The sequence below is a fragment of the Neovison vison genome, chromosome 2, assembly GCF_020171115.1.
Source record: "Neovison vison isolate M4711 chromosome 2, ASM_NN_V1, whole genome shotgun sequence".
Taxonomy (NCBI): domain Eukaryota; kingdom Metazoa; phylum Chordata; class Mammalia; order Carnivora; family Mustelidae; genus Neogale; species Neogale vison.
The window spans coordinates 194,874,346-194,893,927 of record NC_058092.1 but is presented as its reverse complement, the minus strand read 5'-3'; the positions used below and the strand labels follow the sequence as shown (position 1 = coordinate 194,893,927).

Genomic DNA, 19,582 nt, shown 5'->3' with positions numbered 1-19,582 from the left:
TTTAAAATTTTTTATTTTACTTATGAAATCAACTCAGAAAAGTATGTTTAATTCTTATTGTAATTATCTATGAACATAACAATAATAATAGTTCCTGAATATAATAATAATTCTGTGGAAGACATCCTAATGCTTTTTAAAATATACCACTCACAGCAACTACTTTCACAAGAAATAATTTAATTTTGTAAAGGGAAATGTTTATAAGGTTCATACTCCAAACTGATTGATACTAAAATGTATACAAAGCAGGCATCATGCAAAAGGATAAGAAATTAGAGCAGAAAATAATAAAGCTAACATTTTTAAGCCATCACTATTATTTTCATTTATTGAGTGTTTGCCTTCTTGTAGACATTGTGCTAAGCAATTTACATGTGCAGTCAAATAAGAACTATTTTACAGATAAGAAAATTGAGAAATAGAGCAAACAAAGCTAGAAGCCAAATTCAACCTTTGTATGATTCCAGAGCTGCACTTAACATTCAATTGCCTTCCCCGATAAGTAGTTAAGTCTTTCATTTGAGCCATTACTTAGTGAAAAATCAACAAAAACACATTTTACTACTAACAGCATCTGATAATGAGACATTTCGATTATAATCAGATGGGGAAGGAGAACACTATACACATTATGAAACTAAGCTTTTTCTAGATATTTAAGGAGCAAATTGTTTAGTCTTACCCATGAATTCAATCCCCAAGTGGTCTGCTACACCAAAGTCAGCATGTGAGGAAGAGAAACAAAAAGAGAAAACATTAGGTAAAAATCCCAGATGGAATTCAATGCTTCTAAGACTCACCTTTCAACCCAAAGAATATGTCTTTATTTTAGCAACCATTTTTTGAGACAGATAACTTACAGATTGCCCACAATTAGGGGTGCTCTGAACACTAACTCATATTTCCCAACGGCCTGGAGCTATAGATGAAATAATATTGCACCAATTTCTAAGTACGCTAAGTAAAAATTTGGCAAAACGGAAAAGAAAAAAAAAAAAAACAACAAAAACAGGAAAGAAAAAGATAAAAAAAGTTCCCACAAGGAATATCTGGTACTAAAGTTATTTTCAGAACTCATGATATTTTATATATTTATATATTTGTATTTATATATATTATATATATATTTGTATTTATATATATTATATTTATAGATATTTACTTGTTCAATATAAATTAATGTTAATCATATGCAGGTAAGGAACTTCTGCATGAAACTTTAACCAGGCCCTCTTCAACTTCACAAAAATGAAATGATACTGGATTTTTTTTCCCTCTTTATTTGTTAGATGATAAACCTATGGTTCAGTGAGACTAAAGTCTTACACTGTCTCCTATGAAGCAGATCCAGGGCACAAATCCAGTTTGTCTGACCCATCAGTCTTAGGACAGTTAAACTTGGCAGTGCTTCCTATCAAAAATGCATGACAGATATGTCCACGTCTGTTTCCCGTGTATGTGGACAGCTGACCTTTTTGACCCACTAATGCTAATGTCTGTCTGTGGTCTCAGTGATAAACTGGGCCTGGCTATACTCAGGTACTCAACCACAGAGGTTTATTTAAATGTTGCTTTCTTAGGGCACCTTGGTGGCTCACTTGGTTAAGCAGCTGCCTTTGGCTCAGGTCAGGATCCCAGAATCCTGGGATTGAGCCCCACATCAGGCTCCTTGCTCAGCAGGGAGTTTGCTTCTCCCTCTGCCTCTCTTCTTCCTCGCTCTCTCTCTAGTGGTCATTCTTGCTCTCTCTCAAGTAAATAAATAAAATCTTTAAAAAATGGTGCTTTCTTTAAATCATTTGGTTATTCACTCCTTCACTTTTAACCTCACTGTATTATTTAATGATGGTTTTTATTGCAGTAATATATTTCTTAAATGAGAATACGTGAAAAACAAGTATTGCTACAACTGTATTTGTTTCTAAGACTAATTACTGGGTTTCCTTTTTTGAGTTGTCTATTTAGCAAAGAAGCTTTTCTTTTTAGAAAATATGCATTTAGTTATCTTGACTATTTTAATATCTTTCCTATTTGTAAATAATTCATTTTTTAATTTTATAGTGGCAAAGTATATACAACATGAAACTAGTCATTTTAACCATTGTAAATACACAATTTAGTGGCATTAATTATGTTCATAATCCTGTACAACCATCACCACTGTATTTCTAAAATTTTTCTATCACTCCAAAGATAAACTGTACCCACAAAGCAATAATTTCTCATTTCCTTCTCCCCCAACCCCCGGTAACCTCCAATCTACTTTCTGTATTTATAAATTTGCCCACAAGTTGTTCATTTATAAGGTAAATAATCGAGACATGTATTTTATAGAAAAAAAGATGGTAACATTTTTTTTTAAGTTGATGCATTAATTTCTCTCCATGGCATTTTTTGATTACTCACTATATACTATGATAGATACCAAGCACACTTTCATGAACAGACAGAATTTTCGTTCTCCAGTGATTCAGAAATCAGAAGGACCCCATAGACACAAAGAGCTGTTAATTCTTTGTAATGGTGCTATCATGGAACACCAGAATGCGTGCATTAGCAGTAGAGGCCAATGACCCATAAGCTTGCTCTTGGAAGAAGCAATATGCCATGTGAAAGAACAGGATTGTAGAAAAGCTGCAAGACCATGTTTGGTTCTTGTGCGAATAAGCGGCTTCCTGATGGTATGCCCTTGGGGCCCTGGAGGAAAAGCAGAGCTGCATGCGGTATTTACACACAGAGATTTCAGTGAGATTACCCATCATGAAACTAAAGGGAAAAAAAAAAAAAAAAAGATTAGGAGTAAAAGACAAAACAAAACAAAAAAAGTTTTGCAAACAATCAGAAAAGATGTGCAGGAAAGAAGTCAGGAGAAGAAAGTATATAGAAATATGGGAACAGACCATGATGTCCATGGTATGACTGGGCAGGTAGAAAGCCATTAGCCCCTCAGCCTGGTTGAACAAGAATTCTCTGGGGGAGCTGAGGTGTCTCAGAAATGGCTGTTTGTCTGTGGTTTGTTTTGCCAGCAAATAGAACCAACGGTCACTCTTCATTCTTTTCCACAGACTTGCCTGCTTCACTTCCAGATGGGATGGGGGAACTGGAGAATCAGGCTTTGTGAGTCTGGAGACTACACCAAGAAGTGAGTGGCATGCTTGGTAAACTGGAGAGCAATCTGAAGTTCTTATGCCACAATTAATTCAGGATCAGTAGAAGAGAAAAACCAGAATTTGAAATTTATCTAAACACTGAAAAGTAAGGAGAATTCTTTTTTTTTCTTTTTTTTTTTCTTTTTAAGAATTTATTTATTGGGGTGCCTGGGTGGCTCAGTGGGTTAAAGCCTCACCCTTCGGCTCGGGTCATGATCCCAGGGTCCTGGGATCAAGCCCCTCATGGGGCTCTCTGCTCAGCGGGGAGCCTGCTTCCTCCTCTCTCTCTGCCTGCCTCTCTGCCTACTTGTGATCTGTCAAATAAATAAATAAAATCTTTAAAAAAAAAAGAATTTTTTAATTTATTTTACACACACACACACACACACACACACACAGAGAGAGAGAGAGAGAGAGAGCGCACAAGCAGGGGGAGCAGCAGGCAGAGGGAGAGAGAGAAGCAGGCTCGCCGTTGAGCAGGGAGCCCGAGGCGGGACTCGGTCTCAGGACCCTGAGATCATGACGTGGGCCGAAGACAGATGCTTAACCAACTGAGCCACCCAGGCACCAGAAAGGCAAGCAGAATTCTTAAGGAAAGGATATCGGTCTTCTCGTAGCATAGCAGAAAAGTTACATCTAATTGTTAGAGCTGTAATTCTCAGAAATACTATCAAGCAAGGTGGCATTTATATTCTTGAATTTTTTAAAGAACATATTTTTTAATCTTTATAATGAAATTCATGAAAACTGACACGACCGAAACATAAATAAAAAGATTGTTTAAAATCTCTCTCGTGTGTGTACACACACACACAACAGACACATACTTCCATCATTTTAGTAAAGTGCTAAAAACCATGATCATTACTACAGGTCTAAAGCAACCGATAGGCTTTGTTTTACACAAAAGGATCAATGAAAATCCATGAAGAACGTGACAGAAGAGCAATTAATTTTGTCTACTGAGTCATATACAGAACATAAAGCATAATATTTCTCATAACCTTTCACCAGTTCTTTGTGTTTTTGTTTACTTTGTTTCGTTTTAAGAATGGAGAAAAGGGGAGGTGAGGGAGGGCAGGAGGGAGAGGGAGAGAGCATGGGCGTAGAGCCTGACGTGGAGCTTGATCTCAGGACCCTGAGATCATGACCTGAGCTGAAATAAAGAGTGGGATGCTTAACTGACTGACCCACCCAGGTGCCCTTCAATGGCTATTTCTTAAAGCAAACAGCTTTCCTGAGGATATTCAGGCTTGCATGAAATCATCAAGAGGGATATGATGAGAATTAATTAATTAATTTTTCATTTATTCATTCAGTCAACAAAGTACATGCCAAGAATTACACAGATATTGGAGTGGAATAGGAGGGGCATAGCTTAAGCAAAAGCAGTTTGATTTCCCCTATAGTATGTACTAGAATGTGCAATTTCTATCTTTTTAACAGCTTAACTTTATTCTGTTCTTCCCTCCCTTCACCTGTATTACCCATCCCTCCAGCTCCCTCCCCTCTGGCAAACACCAAGTTTGTTTTCTGTATTTATGAGTCTGTTTCTGTTTGTTCAGTTGTTTCATTTTGTTTAAATTCCACATATAAGTGAAATCATACAGTATTTGTCTTTCTCTGTCTTATTTCACATAGCATAATGCCCTCTAGGTCCATCCGTGTTGTTGCAAATGACAAGATCTCATTCATTTTTTTTATAGCTCAGTGATATTAACTTTTTATGGCTGAGTTTGATTAACTCTTATATATAAAAAATTGTGGCTCTTCTGGGATATTCACCCCTTTTGACAATATCATAGTGGCTACCATTTACTGAGCATTGACTATTGCCAGGAACTGCTTTAAATATCGCCTTGCAGGCCCTGACCGACTGTCAGTATCCTTGTGTCACACATGAGGAACAGAGGCATGGAGATGGGCCCGAACTCCCCTCCACTGAATTGTTGTAAGTGGAGGAGATGGAATTCAAACTTAGCAGCTTGACTCTCCACCACCACTTACATATATATATACCCAGGGTTTGCCTTTGCCCTCCCTGTGAAGAAAAAGCGATTTTTTACAAAGCTAGCAGGTAATAAAATGTTCAGGGAGAAGTTATTGAATCCACTTAAAAGAACAAATTATTTTCATGTATCCTCAGGCACTGGAGAAACAAGGCTTATTTACTCGCTTACCCTCGTTGATTGATCAAGTGCCAAATACAAGCTAGGTGGTCCAAGGAACCAAACCGGCAACTCATTAATATTTCTTCACTGGTTACTAGGAAGATCTCTTCATGATGAGGCTAGTCTAACTGAAGTGATGTGCTTGAACATACAGCAAGGTTATATAAAAAGGTGAGTCTGAATATGTGCCAAACATTGAACCAAACAATCTCATAATTGGTAACAGATTCAACAAATGACAGCAGCCCTGCTGCAGACCCAGTATATCCTTTCTTTTTAAAGATTTATTTATTTGAGAGAGAGAGAGAGAGAATGTGTGGGGGGGGAGGAAGGCAGAAGGATAGGGAGAGAGAATCCCAACCAGACTCCCCGCTGAGCACAGAGCCCAGCACAGGGATCTGTCTTGTGACCCAGACTGAGATCATGACCTAAGCCAAAATCAAGAGTGGGACGCTCAACTGCCTGAGGCACACAGAGGTGCCCCCTAGACCTGAAATACTGAGATTTGAGGGTAAGGCCGGGAACATGAGGGACAAACTTTGTATTTGTAAAAGTCAAAAACTCCTGGAAATTCAAGGCCCACATTTCCAAAGTGTCCCTGGTTCCCTGTGTGTGAGCAGTTCTAAGTCTTTTTTTGTACGTGGATGGACAGATGGAGGCTACCAACAATGTCCTCAGGGTGGACAGGGTGAGGAAGAGAGAACAATCCTTAACTTGCTTCCAATCTCAGGGCGAGATGAGACAAGATGCTACTTGTGATAAGTGACAAGACACTCACTGCAGTGTAGCCCTGGGACAGTTGCACAGGAATGTAGGTTTCCGTGTCACATCTGTGTTACAAGTGCACTGAACAAGGCAATTCTATCACAGCACAATCCCATCTGTGATGCTTTCAAACCCTGTCCCATGGGATGTGGAAAAACAGGCCACATGAAAATACTGTTCTGGGTTTTAAAAAGTTAGAATATTGGCTTAAAGTGCAACAGGTTTCTGTACTGCAGGCCTTCACATGTGTGCTGAGACGCTCCTGGCGGTGGTTCAGGAGGCAGTAGTTCCCACCTGGATGTAAATAACCACTGGGTCATGAAGTCCCTTGTGGAATTAATGACTATGGCACCTACCCTGGGAAATAGATGCCACGTGAGTGTCCAGGCAAACAGCCACCCGACTATAAACCTTATCAGCTGCAAATGTGTTTTCTTGAGAGCAGAACTGAAACCTGTCACAGCATAGAGTCCACCCCCAGATCCTTGTCAAATGACTTTTCACTGGTGACACGTTAGGAAGAGGTAGTCCATCTCAGCTGAGAAGACGAAATTGGATTTGTGAAGATGGTAAGCTGGGTCTTGAATATCTGCTGACCCCTCATACCTGGCTTATCATTTTCTAGTAGTTTCCAAAATTGCTGTAAAGAGACGTAATTGCCTCATGCTTCAACAGTGAATGTATTCTGCTTGCTCCTAGATAAGATCATGGATATGGTTAAGAGATGCGGTATGCCGAGACACCGGTATGCATGTTCCAGTTTACTATGGCAAGATAGACAAAGTAGGAAAGTCCGGGATAGACTTGAAGGTTTCTGGTTAGGACAACAGCGGGGCTGAGGGGAGACCAGATGGTGGTTACTGAGGGGGGCTTCAGCCTGGAAGCAACACTTGGGATCTACAGAATATAGATATATTTCAAAAAGAGTCAGGGACCAAAGGATAGGGGATTAGGGTTCACCACAGGCTACCAGAGCATATAACTGTGACATTAGGGGGCAGTGACACTTGGCCGTCACTAAGAAAATGCATAACTGGAAGGAGAGAAGCAGCCTGATCTGAATCTTTCAGGCCAGAGTTCCTACAGTGGGGAGGGAGAAGAGCAGGCAAGGATGTGAGCACAGGGCTGGTGGGTGAGGCAGGACAGTCCCTCTCTAGGTACTGTTGTCCTAAAAGGAGAGGGATATTCTTATAGTATCCTTTTTTCCAGCTACTTAATGCAGCTTAGGAGGTGAATTGCCCATCAGATTCCAATCTCTATGCTCCCTTTGCTAAAGTAAGCTACCTTGTTAAATGTGTTTTGATCAGAACTATATATTTGATTTTAAAATTTACACATGTTCATAAATTGAGTTTAGAAAGCAAAGCACCATCTGAATAAGAAATTAACACCTCTCTTACTACCTCCTTAAAGTACATCCTGTTAATTTTTTGTGCTTTTTCTCTTTTTCTTTTTTTTAAGATTTTATTTATTTATTTGACAGAGAGAAATCACAAGTAAGCAGAGAGGCAGGCAGAGGAGGAAGCAGGCTCCCCGCGGAGCAGAGAGCCTGATGCGGGGCTCGATCCCAGCACCCTGGGATCATGACCTGAGCCGAAGGCAGAGGCTTTAACCCACTGAGCCACCCAGGCGCCCCTTTTGTGCTTTTTCTAGTCTTTCTTCTGTGCATGCAAAATAAAGTCAAGGCCAATTTTACACAAAATTACCATGCGTTCTGTGCCTGGATCAGAGGACACCCCGTGGCCATTTTAGATCCATAATCCCAATGCTCCTCTCCCCTCCATCATATCAGACTTGACAGCTTTTTCTACTGTTGAGAGTAAACCCTGACATTATTACTGTGGCCAGCCTCACACCAGACAGGTCATCAATCATGGAGAAGCAAAACCACTTTTTCAGAAAAGTACACAGCCCTGTTCTTCTTTCCATGGACCTGTTATAAACATGGCCTCTTCATTTTTCTTCTCGAAAGCTCTATTGCCGATTCCTGTTAAATAGAGACACCTTTATTTCATAGCTTCTGCTCATCCCCTAAATAGCAATACCCCTTTGTAGGAAATACAGCCAGGGAGATGGGGCCGCAGGCTGATGCCGTGCGAACTCAAGATGAGCATTCTGCTTCGTAGGGTGAAATATCGAAACAGGATTACAGCAGGGGGTCATGAGGGACCATCTGCCTTGGCTGCTCCTCAGATGTGAATCTTGCTTTAGTAGCCTGTGGAATTTTCTAGAGATAATACTTGGAGGTTTAGACTTAAATCTGATTCCATGTTCACAATTACTGAGGGGAGAACTGGATGAGAATCAGCATTGCATAGAATTCTTCACTCAAAAAAGGAACCACTTTTTTGATTATATAATTAATGACAGTAAATTTGCACAGCTCAATGCACTATGGGCTCCAGTTCCTGGACTTACAGTAATTCCCCCAGCATCTTCTCGTAGTTTATTGGCTTTCTCAACTCCTCTTATCTTCTCACTGTGTACTTCGACACACATTATTTCACATAATTTTAAAATGAGCCTGTAAGGTAGTGCTACTGAGCCCCATTGAACAGCTGAAGAAAAATAAACTTCTGTGAAAACCTAAAGGTCATGTTTATAGGTTCCTAGATTCTTAGGGTGCAAAAGTATCTAAAATCCCAGGGTGAAGGGTGCTTGCTTCTTTTCCTCGCTGAGTTATCACAGCAGCCTCTCAGAGTCTGACATTTTGTAGATGCTCAATAAATATTTATTGACTGAACTGCTATGTGGGTCAGCCCCTTTGCTCACTGCTTATGCTGTTCATATACCTTCAGAACACACCCAGCCTATTTTCTGTCACTTTGGTTTTTGAGGATTCCAAGGAACATGACATCTCTAGTGGCAATTTTTTCAATACTGAAGAGACAATACCTATAAATCTTTCTAGAAAATTTTCCCAAATCAAAGGATATTTAGTTAATGTTCGCATGGGTGTATAAATCTGAACTCCAAAAATGCACAGGGTATTATCTGCAAAGCTCCAGCACACGTACGTCTTTGTCACACGATTTCTGTATGTAACTTAGGATTCACTTGAATCATTTATCAGGAAACAATGTGTGGTAGCTGAGAAAGTGCAATTTACAACAAGCTGAGGTAAATGTTTTGGGCTAAGGCCAAAAAGAACACGGATGTTGGAAGCTGGCTAAGGCCAAAAAGAACACGGATGTTGGAAGCTTATTCTATAATAGAGTGAACTATAAAGTAAAACAATAATGGTATCTCTCAGGCTGTATTTGCCTCCTGAGTCTTCCAGATTTTCTGGGCATTTCCAACACACACACAGACACAGACACACACACACACACACACATACACAAATTCTATATTTGGAGTTACCTCTCAGGGAATCATGAATCAACTGCAGGGAAGGGGAAAAAAAAAAAAAAAAAAAAAACAGGTAAAGTTTTTTCCCTCTCTTTTACCATCTCAGTCGATGGAGGTCTTCACACAGGTGGCTACTCATTTAAGAAGTTCTTATTTTATTGTCTCTTAAAAAAATAAAAAAAAGAAGCAATCTGATAGCCACTAGACTTACAGAGAAAAGCCTCCACGAGAGGCTTTTCTCCTTAGCCATGCGTGACGATCGTGTTCTGCACTCCTGTGCTCACCTCCTGCCTCTTTTCCATACACAAACTGAGCTCCACCTAGGGAATGAATGAAAGTGTTTGAACACAACATGCAGCAGGTGTTCAGAAGAGCTGCTATCTTTTGCTCATTTTTTTTAGACTCCGCTCAGACAATCCCACCAGTGGTGTCCTTTCCAGGAACGCTTTGCTCTTTCAATCCCGTCTTGTGGTCGTTTGTCCAGCAATCTCACCTTCTGGACCCTGTTCCCTCTCTAGGAAGTACTAACTGCTCAAAGCATTTTTGTTGACTAAATACAGAAATGAATGGATAATGAGCGTCTGAGTAAACCAATCTGCTTGTTTGTTGAAATTCATTTATTGATGGTGCCTAATATTTGCTATTGTGCTTTTAAAATGATACGTAAAATCAGGCAACTGGGAAGAAAATGTGGCAACCCTATGCTTTCTATTGTTAATTATGTGTCATTGCTTCCTTCTGACAAAATAACACATTGCAATATTGGGGAACATCTTAATTTAATATTTAATTCTGTAAGTTGTGTTTTTTTTTTTTTTTTTAAATAAAAAGCAATGGTGTGGGAATAGATTCGTAGCTTACCATCCTTATGCTGGATATTTCTGTTACCAAATTTAAAAGCCACATCAATTTATGCTTATAAACCCCTGAACACCTGGGAATACTTGATAATGAGCACAACAGATGACACACTTGGGCTCACTAATGGATTAATTTATTACTTTTGCAGACTTAAAATGTAGCAATAGGATGAAACTTTTTTCCCTAAATGCATAATCAGCTGAGAGGGTTATTTGTCTCATTTAAATGCAAAGAACAATTCTTTTGCTACCTGCTTCCCAAATCCATTAAGTAGTTAATAACATGAGGACTAATGTAAGCTGTCTTTATTTAATAGAAATAAAGAAATAGAAATTAAACTGGCAGAGACTTCTTGAAATAATGGCTTCCCCCAGAGTAGTTGAATTATTCTTAGTAGAGTAGAAAAATCAAGGGAAGCGCCTTTATTAAAATAATGGAAGAAACTATTATCTAATTTTGCCTATAATTAGCTGGGACCTCAGTCGAATCCACGTACTTTGAAGTTCTTCCCCTTGTCGCCCCACTCCCTTCTTCCAGAGACTGGATAACCATATACATATCCTAGGTATTTAGCAGAAATAATCATTCTGCTTGGTGTCCTGTTATTAGTGAGATTACTTTCTCAAAATGGTGTGTGGATGTCAGAAGCTGAGTATGGATGAATCTAGAAAATTCTAATTTTACATCACTTAGACGTTAAGAAGGCAAATGAACAGAATCTACAACATCATTCCTCTAAATGACCATCTACAAATGACATACTTGAGAGCCTGTATGACACCCTCCTGGCGCATCCAGAGAACATCCTTCCTAGAGATCGTATTTTAGAGTGGAGGAAACTAAGATTTAGAGATGTGGATGAATCCGCTCAAGATGGGAAGCATCTCGTTCCATTAACTCATGCTTCTGTCACCCACAGAAAACTTTTCACCTTGCCTTGCAGGCCATGTACATCAAACATCAGTGATCCAACCCCAGTCGGCTTCTCCAGCCCTACCTTCACACTCTCTATCCAGTTCCAACGCCTCACCTCGCATGCACCCTCTGGCGACTTCTGGAAAACACGTCTTTTCCCATATAATGTCTCTAAATAAAGTCTTTCACAGAATTTCTTTTTTTTTTTTAAAGATTTTATTTATTTATTTGACAGAGAGAGATTACAAGTAGGCAGAGAGGCAGGCAGAGAGAGAGGAAGGGAAGCAGGCCCCCTGCTGAGCAGAGAACCCCACGTGGGACTTGATCCCAGGACCCTGAGATCATGACCTGAGCCGAAGGCAGCGGCTCAACCCACTGAGCCACCCAGGCGCCCCCTTTCACAGAATTTCTTAAATGTATGTGCTCTTAAGTGTCATCATACTTTAATTATTGGAGTTCTTTGTTTACTTGCCCAGCTTCCCCCAAATGATGGTATATGACTTAATAAAGAGATGATGCTTAATTTCTTTTTATATAATAGATTCTGGGATCTTCCTGGCACAGAGAGAACATTTGATTGAATGAAGAAAAACTATACAACTGCATGGATTTTTGAAGTTTTACTCAGTGTGATTTCTCTGACTGGTAGTTCTTTATTTTGTGTGTGTGTGTGTGTGTGTGTGTGTGTTTAAAGATTTTATTTATTTATTTTTATTTATTTGACAGAGAGAGAGAGAGATCACAATTAGGCAGAGAGGCAGGCAGTGTGTGTGTGTGTGTGTGTGTGTGTTTAAAGATTTTATTTATTTATTTTTATTTATTTGACAGAGAGAGAGAGAGATCACAATTAGGCAGAGAGGCAGGCAGTGTGTGTATGTGTGTGTGTGTGTGTGTGTGTTTAAAGATTTTATTTATTTATTTTTATTTATTTGACAGAGAGAGAGAGAGATCACAATTAGGCAGAGAGGCAGGCAGAGAGAGGTGGGAGGGGAAGGGGGGAAAAGCAGACCCCCTGCTGAGCAGAGAGCCTGATGCGGGGCTGGATCCCAGGACCTTGAGAACAGGGTCCAAGCTGAAGGCAGAGTCTTAACCCACTGAGCCACCCAGGGGCCCCCTGGTAGTTCTTTCTATCCTGTATTCCATCCTCTATTGCTTCAGGGAGAAAAGGTCTTGGCAATAAAAAAGAAAAAAGAAAGGTTTTGCATTGCAAATTCTTGGGTCTGGAAGGAAACGAAATATAAAATGTTAGATTTGATAGTACAGACAGAGTCAGACTCTGCTCACAGATTAGTATGTTAAAGATTTTCTAGGAAGGGCAGAGATGGAGGAAAGCCCAAAGGACTGGGAGGTGACCTTCAGAAAGAAACTTGTACACTGCTTCAGCAAACCATGCACTTCTAATATCCACTGTTGCATTTAAAGGAAGTGAAACAGGTTCCCCAAACAGGACTGCCTTGAGCTTCCAAAGTACAGCCCCCCAGAGGCACCAAGACTGAAGAGAAGCCCATGCCTACTTCTCTCCCAAAGTCAGCTTCACACTGAAGGATGGAATGCCTACAGGTTCCGGACAGATGGCCTTAGATAGGCCAGGAAGGAAGAGTTATGCAGACCATTTTATTCCCTACACACCTGATGGGCACCATCACTGAAAGCTTGACATCAATGAGCTATGAAGTTTGGGAAGACTATAGGATGCAGCAGTGACCTCTCCAGACTGAAAACATGACAGTAATTAGGACATCTCAGCAGGTGCTAACATAGACAGGCAAGGGCATAGTGGATTCGCCCAAGCCACAGCCTCTGCCCTTCTCCAGCCGCACCAATGCCTGGGCCCTGCATAAGCCACGCCTCTTTCCAGAGCTCAACAACCAACCTCAAGGGTTAGGAGTCAGTAATAGACTGCGATTCTACTTTTCTCTAATTCCATGGAACTTAAAATAGAAAATGAGGAAAGTGAAATTAATATAGCTTAAATTTTATGAAGGCTTAATCTAAGCAGAGAATCCTAAGCACACTTAATATGTCTTAATTCATTTAAAACCTACAGCAATTTTATGAAAACCTACAGCTGTTTTATCCCCACATCAGAGGTGAAACTGAGGCACGTAGAGGTTAATAAGATTCCTTAACTGGTGACCAGCAATGCTGGGATTCAAACCCAGTTTTCAAGTATTCACTGTTCAAACCCACTAGACAATGGCCTTTTATACACACCGGCTCCATGTTTTGTAGACAGAAATTTGTTACTTTACAAGTTTAAGAAGCTGATTAACTTGTTATATTACAAAATTAGATGCAATTACACTGAACTCAGTATCACCATGTCGTCCATAAATTTTACTCTTCTTAATTTTTTTTTAATTGGCATTTCTTGTCCTTGAAAAAAATTGGAATATAAAATGCAGCAATTTGTATGGTAACTAAACAAAATATTTAAGCAGCTAGGTGCAAAGGAATTTTCAGCAAATGTAGTAGGATTTCCAGCTGTTGGGCACTTATTATTGAAATGTTCTTCTATGAGCATTTGATATTATTAAACCAAACAATTTTACTTAGTGTCAAGTCAGCCTGAATTTTGTTTTAATAATTTTCCTTTTTTTATGTTAATAGATGGAGGGTGAATCCTAGATAAAAGGTTGAAAGTCATAGGAGATTTAAATAATGACATTTTCCCCCTTGTTCAAACTGAGCTCTCTCTAGGGGAAATGAAATTCATTTGCTTATTGCAGGGACAAAAGTGTGACAACATCTCACCAGGGTCCACAAATGTCACTTCAAAGATATGGGTAAGAGGAATGAATTATGTGATGGCTGTTGACCCCATCACTCTGGAAGGTTACATAACTGCAACAAGCCAAACTCTCCTCTACACCAACTTCATCTTTTCCTCCCAGCACTAATATTCAGTTGCCTCCTTCTTAAACTCTTCAGTGGAGACTTTTGAAGCATCCTCCATAGATGGGCATAGATGATCCTCCTCCCTTATTTCTCCCATGTTCCTTTTTGACTATCGTTCTCCCTCTCCTTTACCTCCTTGCAGCTCTTCTACCCCAGAAGCATTCTTCTTCCTGAGGGCCATGGATCGACTGCTTCTTCTGTCTTAATACCCTTCCTCCAGATTATCAACACGATTCAATCTCTCACTGCCTTTCAATTCTAATGGCATTTTAGCAGACTTCATATTATATAAAACAGCACTTCTTATCTCCCTCACTTACTTTTCTTTACTCCTTGGCATTTATTAACATAGGAAGTATTATCATATCTCTTTGGTAATTTTCTATATCCCTCCCTGCTCCAGACTAGAATGTAAAGGTGCAGGAGGAGGGGCTTCACCTGCATGTTAGTTTTCTCGGGCTGCCATAACGAAGGATCAGAAACTGGGTGACTTAAACAACAGGAAGTTACTGTCTCACAGTTCGCAACAAATGAGAATCTGTTCCATGCCTTCCTTTTAACTTCTTGTGGCTGGCTGGCAATCTCTGAGCTTCCTTGGATGCATCACCCTCATTGCTGCCTTTGTCTTTACGTGGTATTCTTTGTGTGTGTGTGTGTGTGTTTGTGTCCAAATCTCCTTTTTAGTAAGGACATTTCTGTCATATTGGATTAGTGCCCACCTGAAGGACCTTATTTTAACTTGATTACCTCTGTAAAGACAAACTTCAAATAAGTTCATATCTTGAGGTCCTGGGGTTGGGGCTTTAATGTATTAATCTTGGGGACACAACTCAACCAATTGCAACCCTATATATACAATTCTTCTTATAATTATTTATTGTCTTATCCTAATATGGTATGTGCAAATATATGTACACACACTCATCATCATCATCTTGCCATTATTCTTACAATCTTCAATTCCTGCTGGTTGGTCTCACTTTTTTCCTTTCCTTTTTTAAAAAAAATTTATTTATTTGACAGAGAGAGAGAGATCACAAGTAGGCAGAGAGGCAGGCAAGAGAGAGGGGGAAGCAGGCTCCCTGCTGAGCAGAGAGCCTGGTGTGGGGCTTGATCCCAGGACCCTGAGATCATGACCTGAGCCGAAGGCAGAGGCTTAACCCACTGAGCCACCCGGGCACCCCTGGTCTCACTTTTTGCAAGGAGGCAATCTACCTTTGAATTTTTAGCAGTTCTTCATGAATTAACATTAAACAGCCTTCCTCTTCTCATTTGACTTGATATTGAAGAATAATCACTGTTTAGGAATCCTTCAAAATGAACTTTATTTGTTCCATACAAATGCATTTTTATAGCTCTTTGGAAGGCAACAGCATCATCTTACTGTCATTCCCCAAATTTCAGAATGCAGATATTAAATATCTTCGTTGCACTGAGGGCTGTATTATCTTCTCTTTCAGGGATGCTCCAAGGCTCTTTCCTTCTGAATCGGCTGACAAGTTTATCTGCTGTGTGTGTGTGTGTGTGTGTGTGTGTGTGTGTGTGTGTTTGTTTTTGTTTTTCTTCTGTTGTAACCATAATCCATTGGTTAGATTAAGTCTCATTAACATTCTGCTCAATCCAGGGTGCTTATTCAGATATTGGTGAGTTCCACCACATAACTAAAAAGGTGATTTTCAATTCCCTAAGTTGTTCCGAATCCATAATCTCACCCAGGACACAAGATAAAAATGGTAGGAGAAGATTAATATCTCTGGGGGAAATGATGAAGGAGAGAACGTCTAGGGTGTTTCCCAATTGTTAACTACTGAACATCTGTTTTAGCATCAGCCAAAGTATGTGCTAAAATGCAAATTCTATGAGCTGTATTTTTAACAAACTCCCACTTCAAATTTATTAAAGTCTCAGTGTGTATATGTACGTGTGCATGTGTTCATGGTAGCTTCAAAGTTTGGGTGCATTAATATTCCTTCTCAGGATTTTTTGTGGTTGGCTTTCATAGAAACCTTGAAGATGACTAGGACATCTACTGTGTTGTCTTTCTCATTTCAAGCACTTCTTTCCCTCCTTTTGCTAAAATATTTACACTCTTCCACATCAGTTTTTCTATCTTGCATATTGCAAAGACCTGAAGCCAATGATACATTTCCTTATTCTTTTACTGCTTTCACCTTTCCCCAGTTTATCCATTTTCCCCATTTTCTCTCTTTTATCACATATTTGTTAAAACTTTTAACGTCGATGCTCTTTATTATTTATTTATTTATTTTGCCTGCTCAGGAAGGTTTGAATTCTCCTGTATGTCTTACATGTGTAAGCACATATTGACATTTTATTCCAGCACCACAACTTATTTTGTAAATCAGCAACTCCCCATTTTCCATCACACTGTATCTGTGAAAAGGGAAATCTTTTGGCTTCATCGGGAAGACATTTATTGAGTAGGAAAATCCCAGTGGACTACTGTCCATTTATGGCAGCAAGAGCAATGATGCAACTCCAACATCTTAATTTTATTTTCAGATATCAAAGAAGAAGATAGGTAATAAGTATCGATCACCCATGAAGCCAGGTTCTGTATTAAGCACTACCACTGGTGTGTAGAAAACTCAAAACAAGCATGTAACATTTAGTTTTTTTTAAATTTCCAACCTGATAAATGAAAGTAACAGGATCTGTTATTCAACACTGTCTTATTAACCCCTCATTATTCTTTTGGGAAAACAATTGCTTTGTTTCACAAAATATATCTCACTTGGCTTTTTAGTTATTGTATCATAAATATAGTTCCTTATTGTAAATGGGGATTGCACTGGCCTTTTGGATCACAGGAGACAAAACTCTTTGCATTATTATGTTAGAGGTTATTGAATATATTTATAGACAGAATTACATCTTGAATTGGTTTCTCTATTTTCTAAATGAGAACCTTGAATCTCAGTGAGCATAACTGCCTAAGATCATTCACTGATAAATAATAGTGTGAACTGAAACTCAAGTTTGTGATTCCAGACATAAATAACACATGTATCAGAAACATTAAATTACCGTAATGATGGCAAGGTCAGAACTCAAACCCAGTCTTTGGTCTCCAGAGACAAGGCTTTTCCCAACACAGGTCTCTAACACCAAGGAACTCTTTATTTGGATGAATACACTGTGTAGCAGTGCTGTGTCAATAGGGGCTAAACACAGAGTCCATCAGTGTGTATAATGGACTTTAATTAGAAAGAGACACTTAAGGAAATGTTTTTGAAGCAAACAAATGAGGCACATAAAAAGAGTCACTTAGCAGAACATATTAGCCAGCTAGCTTCTTTTATAATTTCTGCCATGGTCTGTGATTTATTTTACTTCAGTAATATGCAAAAAATGCACCTAACCTCTCAGTGGTTTATGGTATTGATGGTGTGTGTGTGTGTGTGTGTGTGTGTGTGTGTGTGTGTATCTACAGATCTCTTCAACTCTGACAAAAAAATATATTGGAGGATTTCATTATAACATACAGTTGTATTGGTATATTGGTATCAAACTTTTTTTAACCTAATGTATTTTACTTTATATCTTTTGTTGCTATGTAGATTAGTTTGTATTGGCTAATGGCTAGTTATCATCTTGATAAATTGTGCTTTTATCATTACTTAATGTCCCTCTTTATCCTGATTCATCCCATTAACCTTACTTAGCACCTCGCCTCTCATTAGTACTATGACTCTTCCTTAGCTTTATGCTTTCTTTTTCTAAAAAATGTATTTGACTAGTAGCTCTTCCCGAACCCTTTATTTTCAGCGTTCAATTATCACTCAAGTGTGTTTTGTGGAAACAGCATACAGTTGCACTTGGCTTTCTCACCTAGTCTCTCTCTTCCAATGGAATAATTCAGTTGCTGTTTATTTATTTACTTACATTTCTTTATTTATTCATTTTGATGCTTTTATCTATTTATTTGACAAAGAGAGAGCACAAGCAGGGGGAGCGGGAGAGGGAGAAACAGGCTCCCTGCTGAGTGGAGAGCCCGATGCAGGGCTCAATCCCAGGATCCTGAGATCACGACCTGAGCTAAAGGCAGAGGCTTAACCAACTGAGCCACCCAGTGCCCTGTTCGTATCTATTTTAATAACTAATGTGTTAAAGCTTAACCTTTTGGAATTTCTTATATTATTTATTTTATATTAATATTTTATTTTTTTCATTAGTACTTCAACAATATGTTTCAGAGCCTAATTTTCTAGATTCTTGGGATATAGCAGTGAACAAAGCAGAAAAATAATCCCTATGAAGCAAAGACAGGGTTTTGTGGTCCTCAAAATCATCTCGTTTTCCTCTTGCTCGTATAGGAAGACTACATTTCCCAGCCACCCTTGCAGCTAGTTAAGCAGAGCCATGCTGCTTATTTATGGCCAATATAAAAAGAAGGGATATATTCTACTTCCTTCTCTATGTTAAACAATTCTCTGGCAGCCCTAAGGGGAGGAATTGCTAGATGAGTTCTGAGTTCCTAAATGGGCTCCTCATCTCCTCTGTGACTGTGTGGAGGCCAGCGCTCTTCCCCACCTCTGCCAAAAACTCAATATTTGGCCATAATGAGAGAAATAAACCTTCTTCTGTGTCAAGCAGAAGAAATTTTGATCTACTTTGTCCTAAGTGATAGTTTTATGTGTCAGTGTAGCTAGGCTATGTAGTACCCAGTTATTTAATTAAACACTACTCTAGGTGTTGCTGTGAAGGTGCTATAGATGAGGTAAATATCTATTCTCAGATGACTTTAATTAGAGGAGATTATCCTCAATAAACAGATGAGTTTTATATTATAATTAGTTAAAATCCTTAAGACCAAAAACCAAGATTTCCCAGAGAAGAAAAAATTCTTCCTCAAGACGGCAGCTTGAAGAACTCCTATAGGAATTTCCAATTTGCTACCTGCCCTACAGATTTCAGACCTGTCAGTTCCAACTGTGATGGGAACCAGTTCCCTAAAATAAGTAAATAAATACATAAATAAAGTCATATATATGTTTGTAATTATATTAATTATATAGAAACAGAAGAAATAGACAAACAGAACCCATAGGAGATTAGACATATATATTATAGAATTATTATATTATTCTATATAATATAGAATATATAGAATCTCTTATTATTTCAAAATACTTAAGTGATCTTCAACCCCCACTTTTAAAGTTTTTAATGTTTAAGTAATCTCTACACCCAACCTAGGGGTCAAAACTATAACCCTGAGATCAAAACTTGCATGTTTTATAGACTGAGCCAGTCAGGTGCCCTTTTGGCCCTCAGATGAGAGGGATGGGATGGGCCAAGGGAGAAAGAGATGGAGAATCTTAAGCAGGCTCCATACCCAGTGTGGAGCCCATGCAGGGCTCAATCTCATGACCCTGAAATCATGACCTGAGCTGAAATCAAGAGTCAGATACATTTAACGGACTGAGCCACCCAGGCACCCCTCAACCC

The 19,582-nt window shown here is 39.1% G+C and overlaps 1 protein-coding gene across 13 annotated transcripts in view; it reads right to left on the bottom strand.

The window, feature by feature from the left end:
- Positions 1 to 19,582, bottom strand: part of NRG3 (neuregulin 3) — a 1,054,218-nt gene that overhangs the window by 122,654 nt on the left and 911,982 nt on the right. For 8 of the 13 annotated variants that reach the window (XM_044239944.1, XM_044239952.1, XM_044239946.1 and 5 more), the window contains exon 4: positions 686 to 712. The exons of 1 other annotated variant lie outside the window; for it this stretch is intronic. In XM_044239944.1, coding sequence (XP_044095879.1) covers positions 686 to 712 — 27 coding nt within the window. The remainder of the gene's footprint in view (positions 1 to 685; positions 713 to 19,582) is intronic. 4 more of the 13 variants (XM_044239945.1, XM_044239955.1, XM_044239956.1 and 1 more) reach the window with 1 other exon arrangement.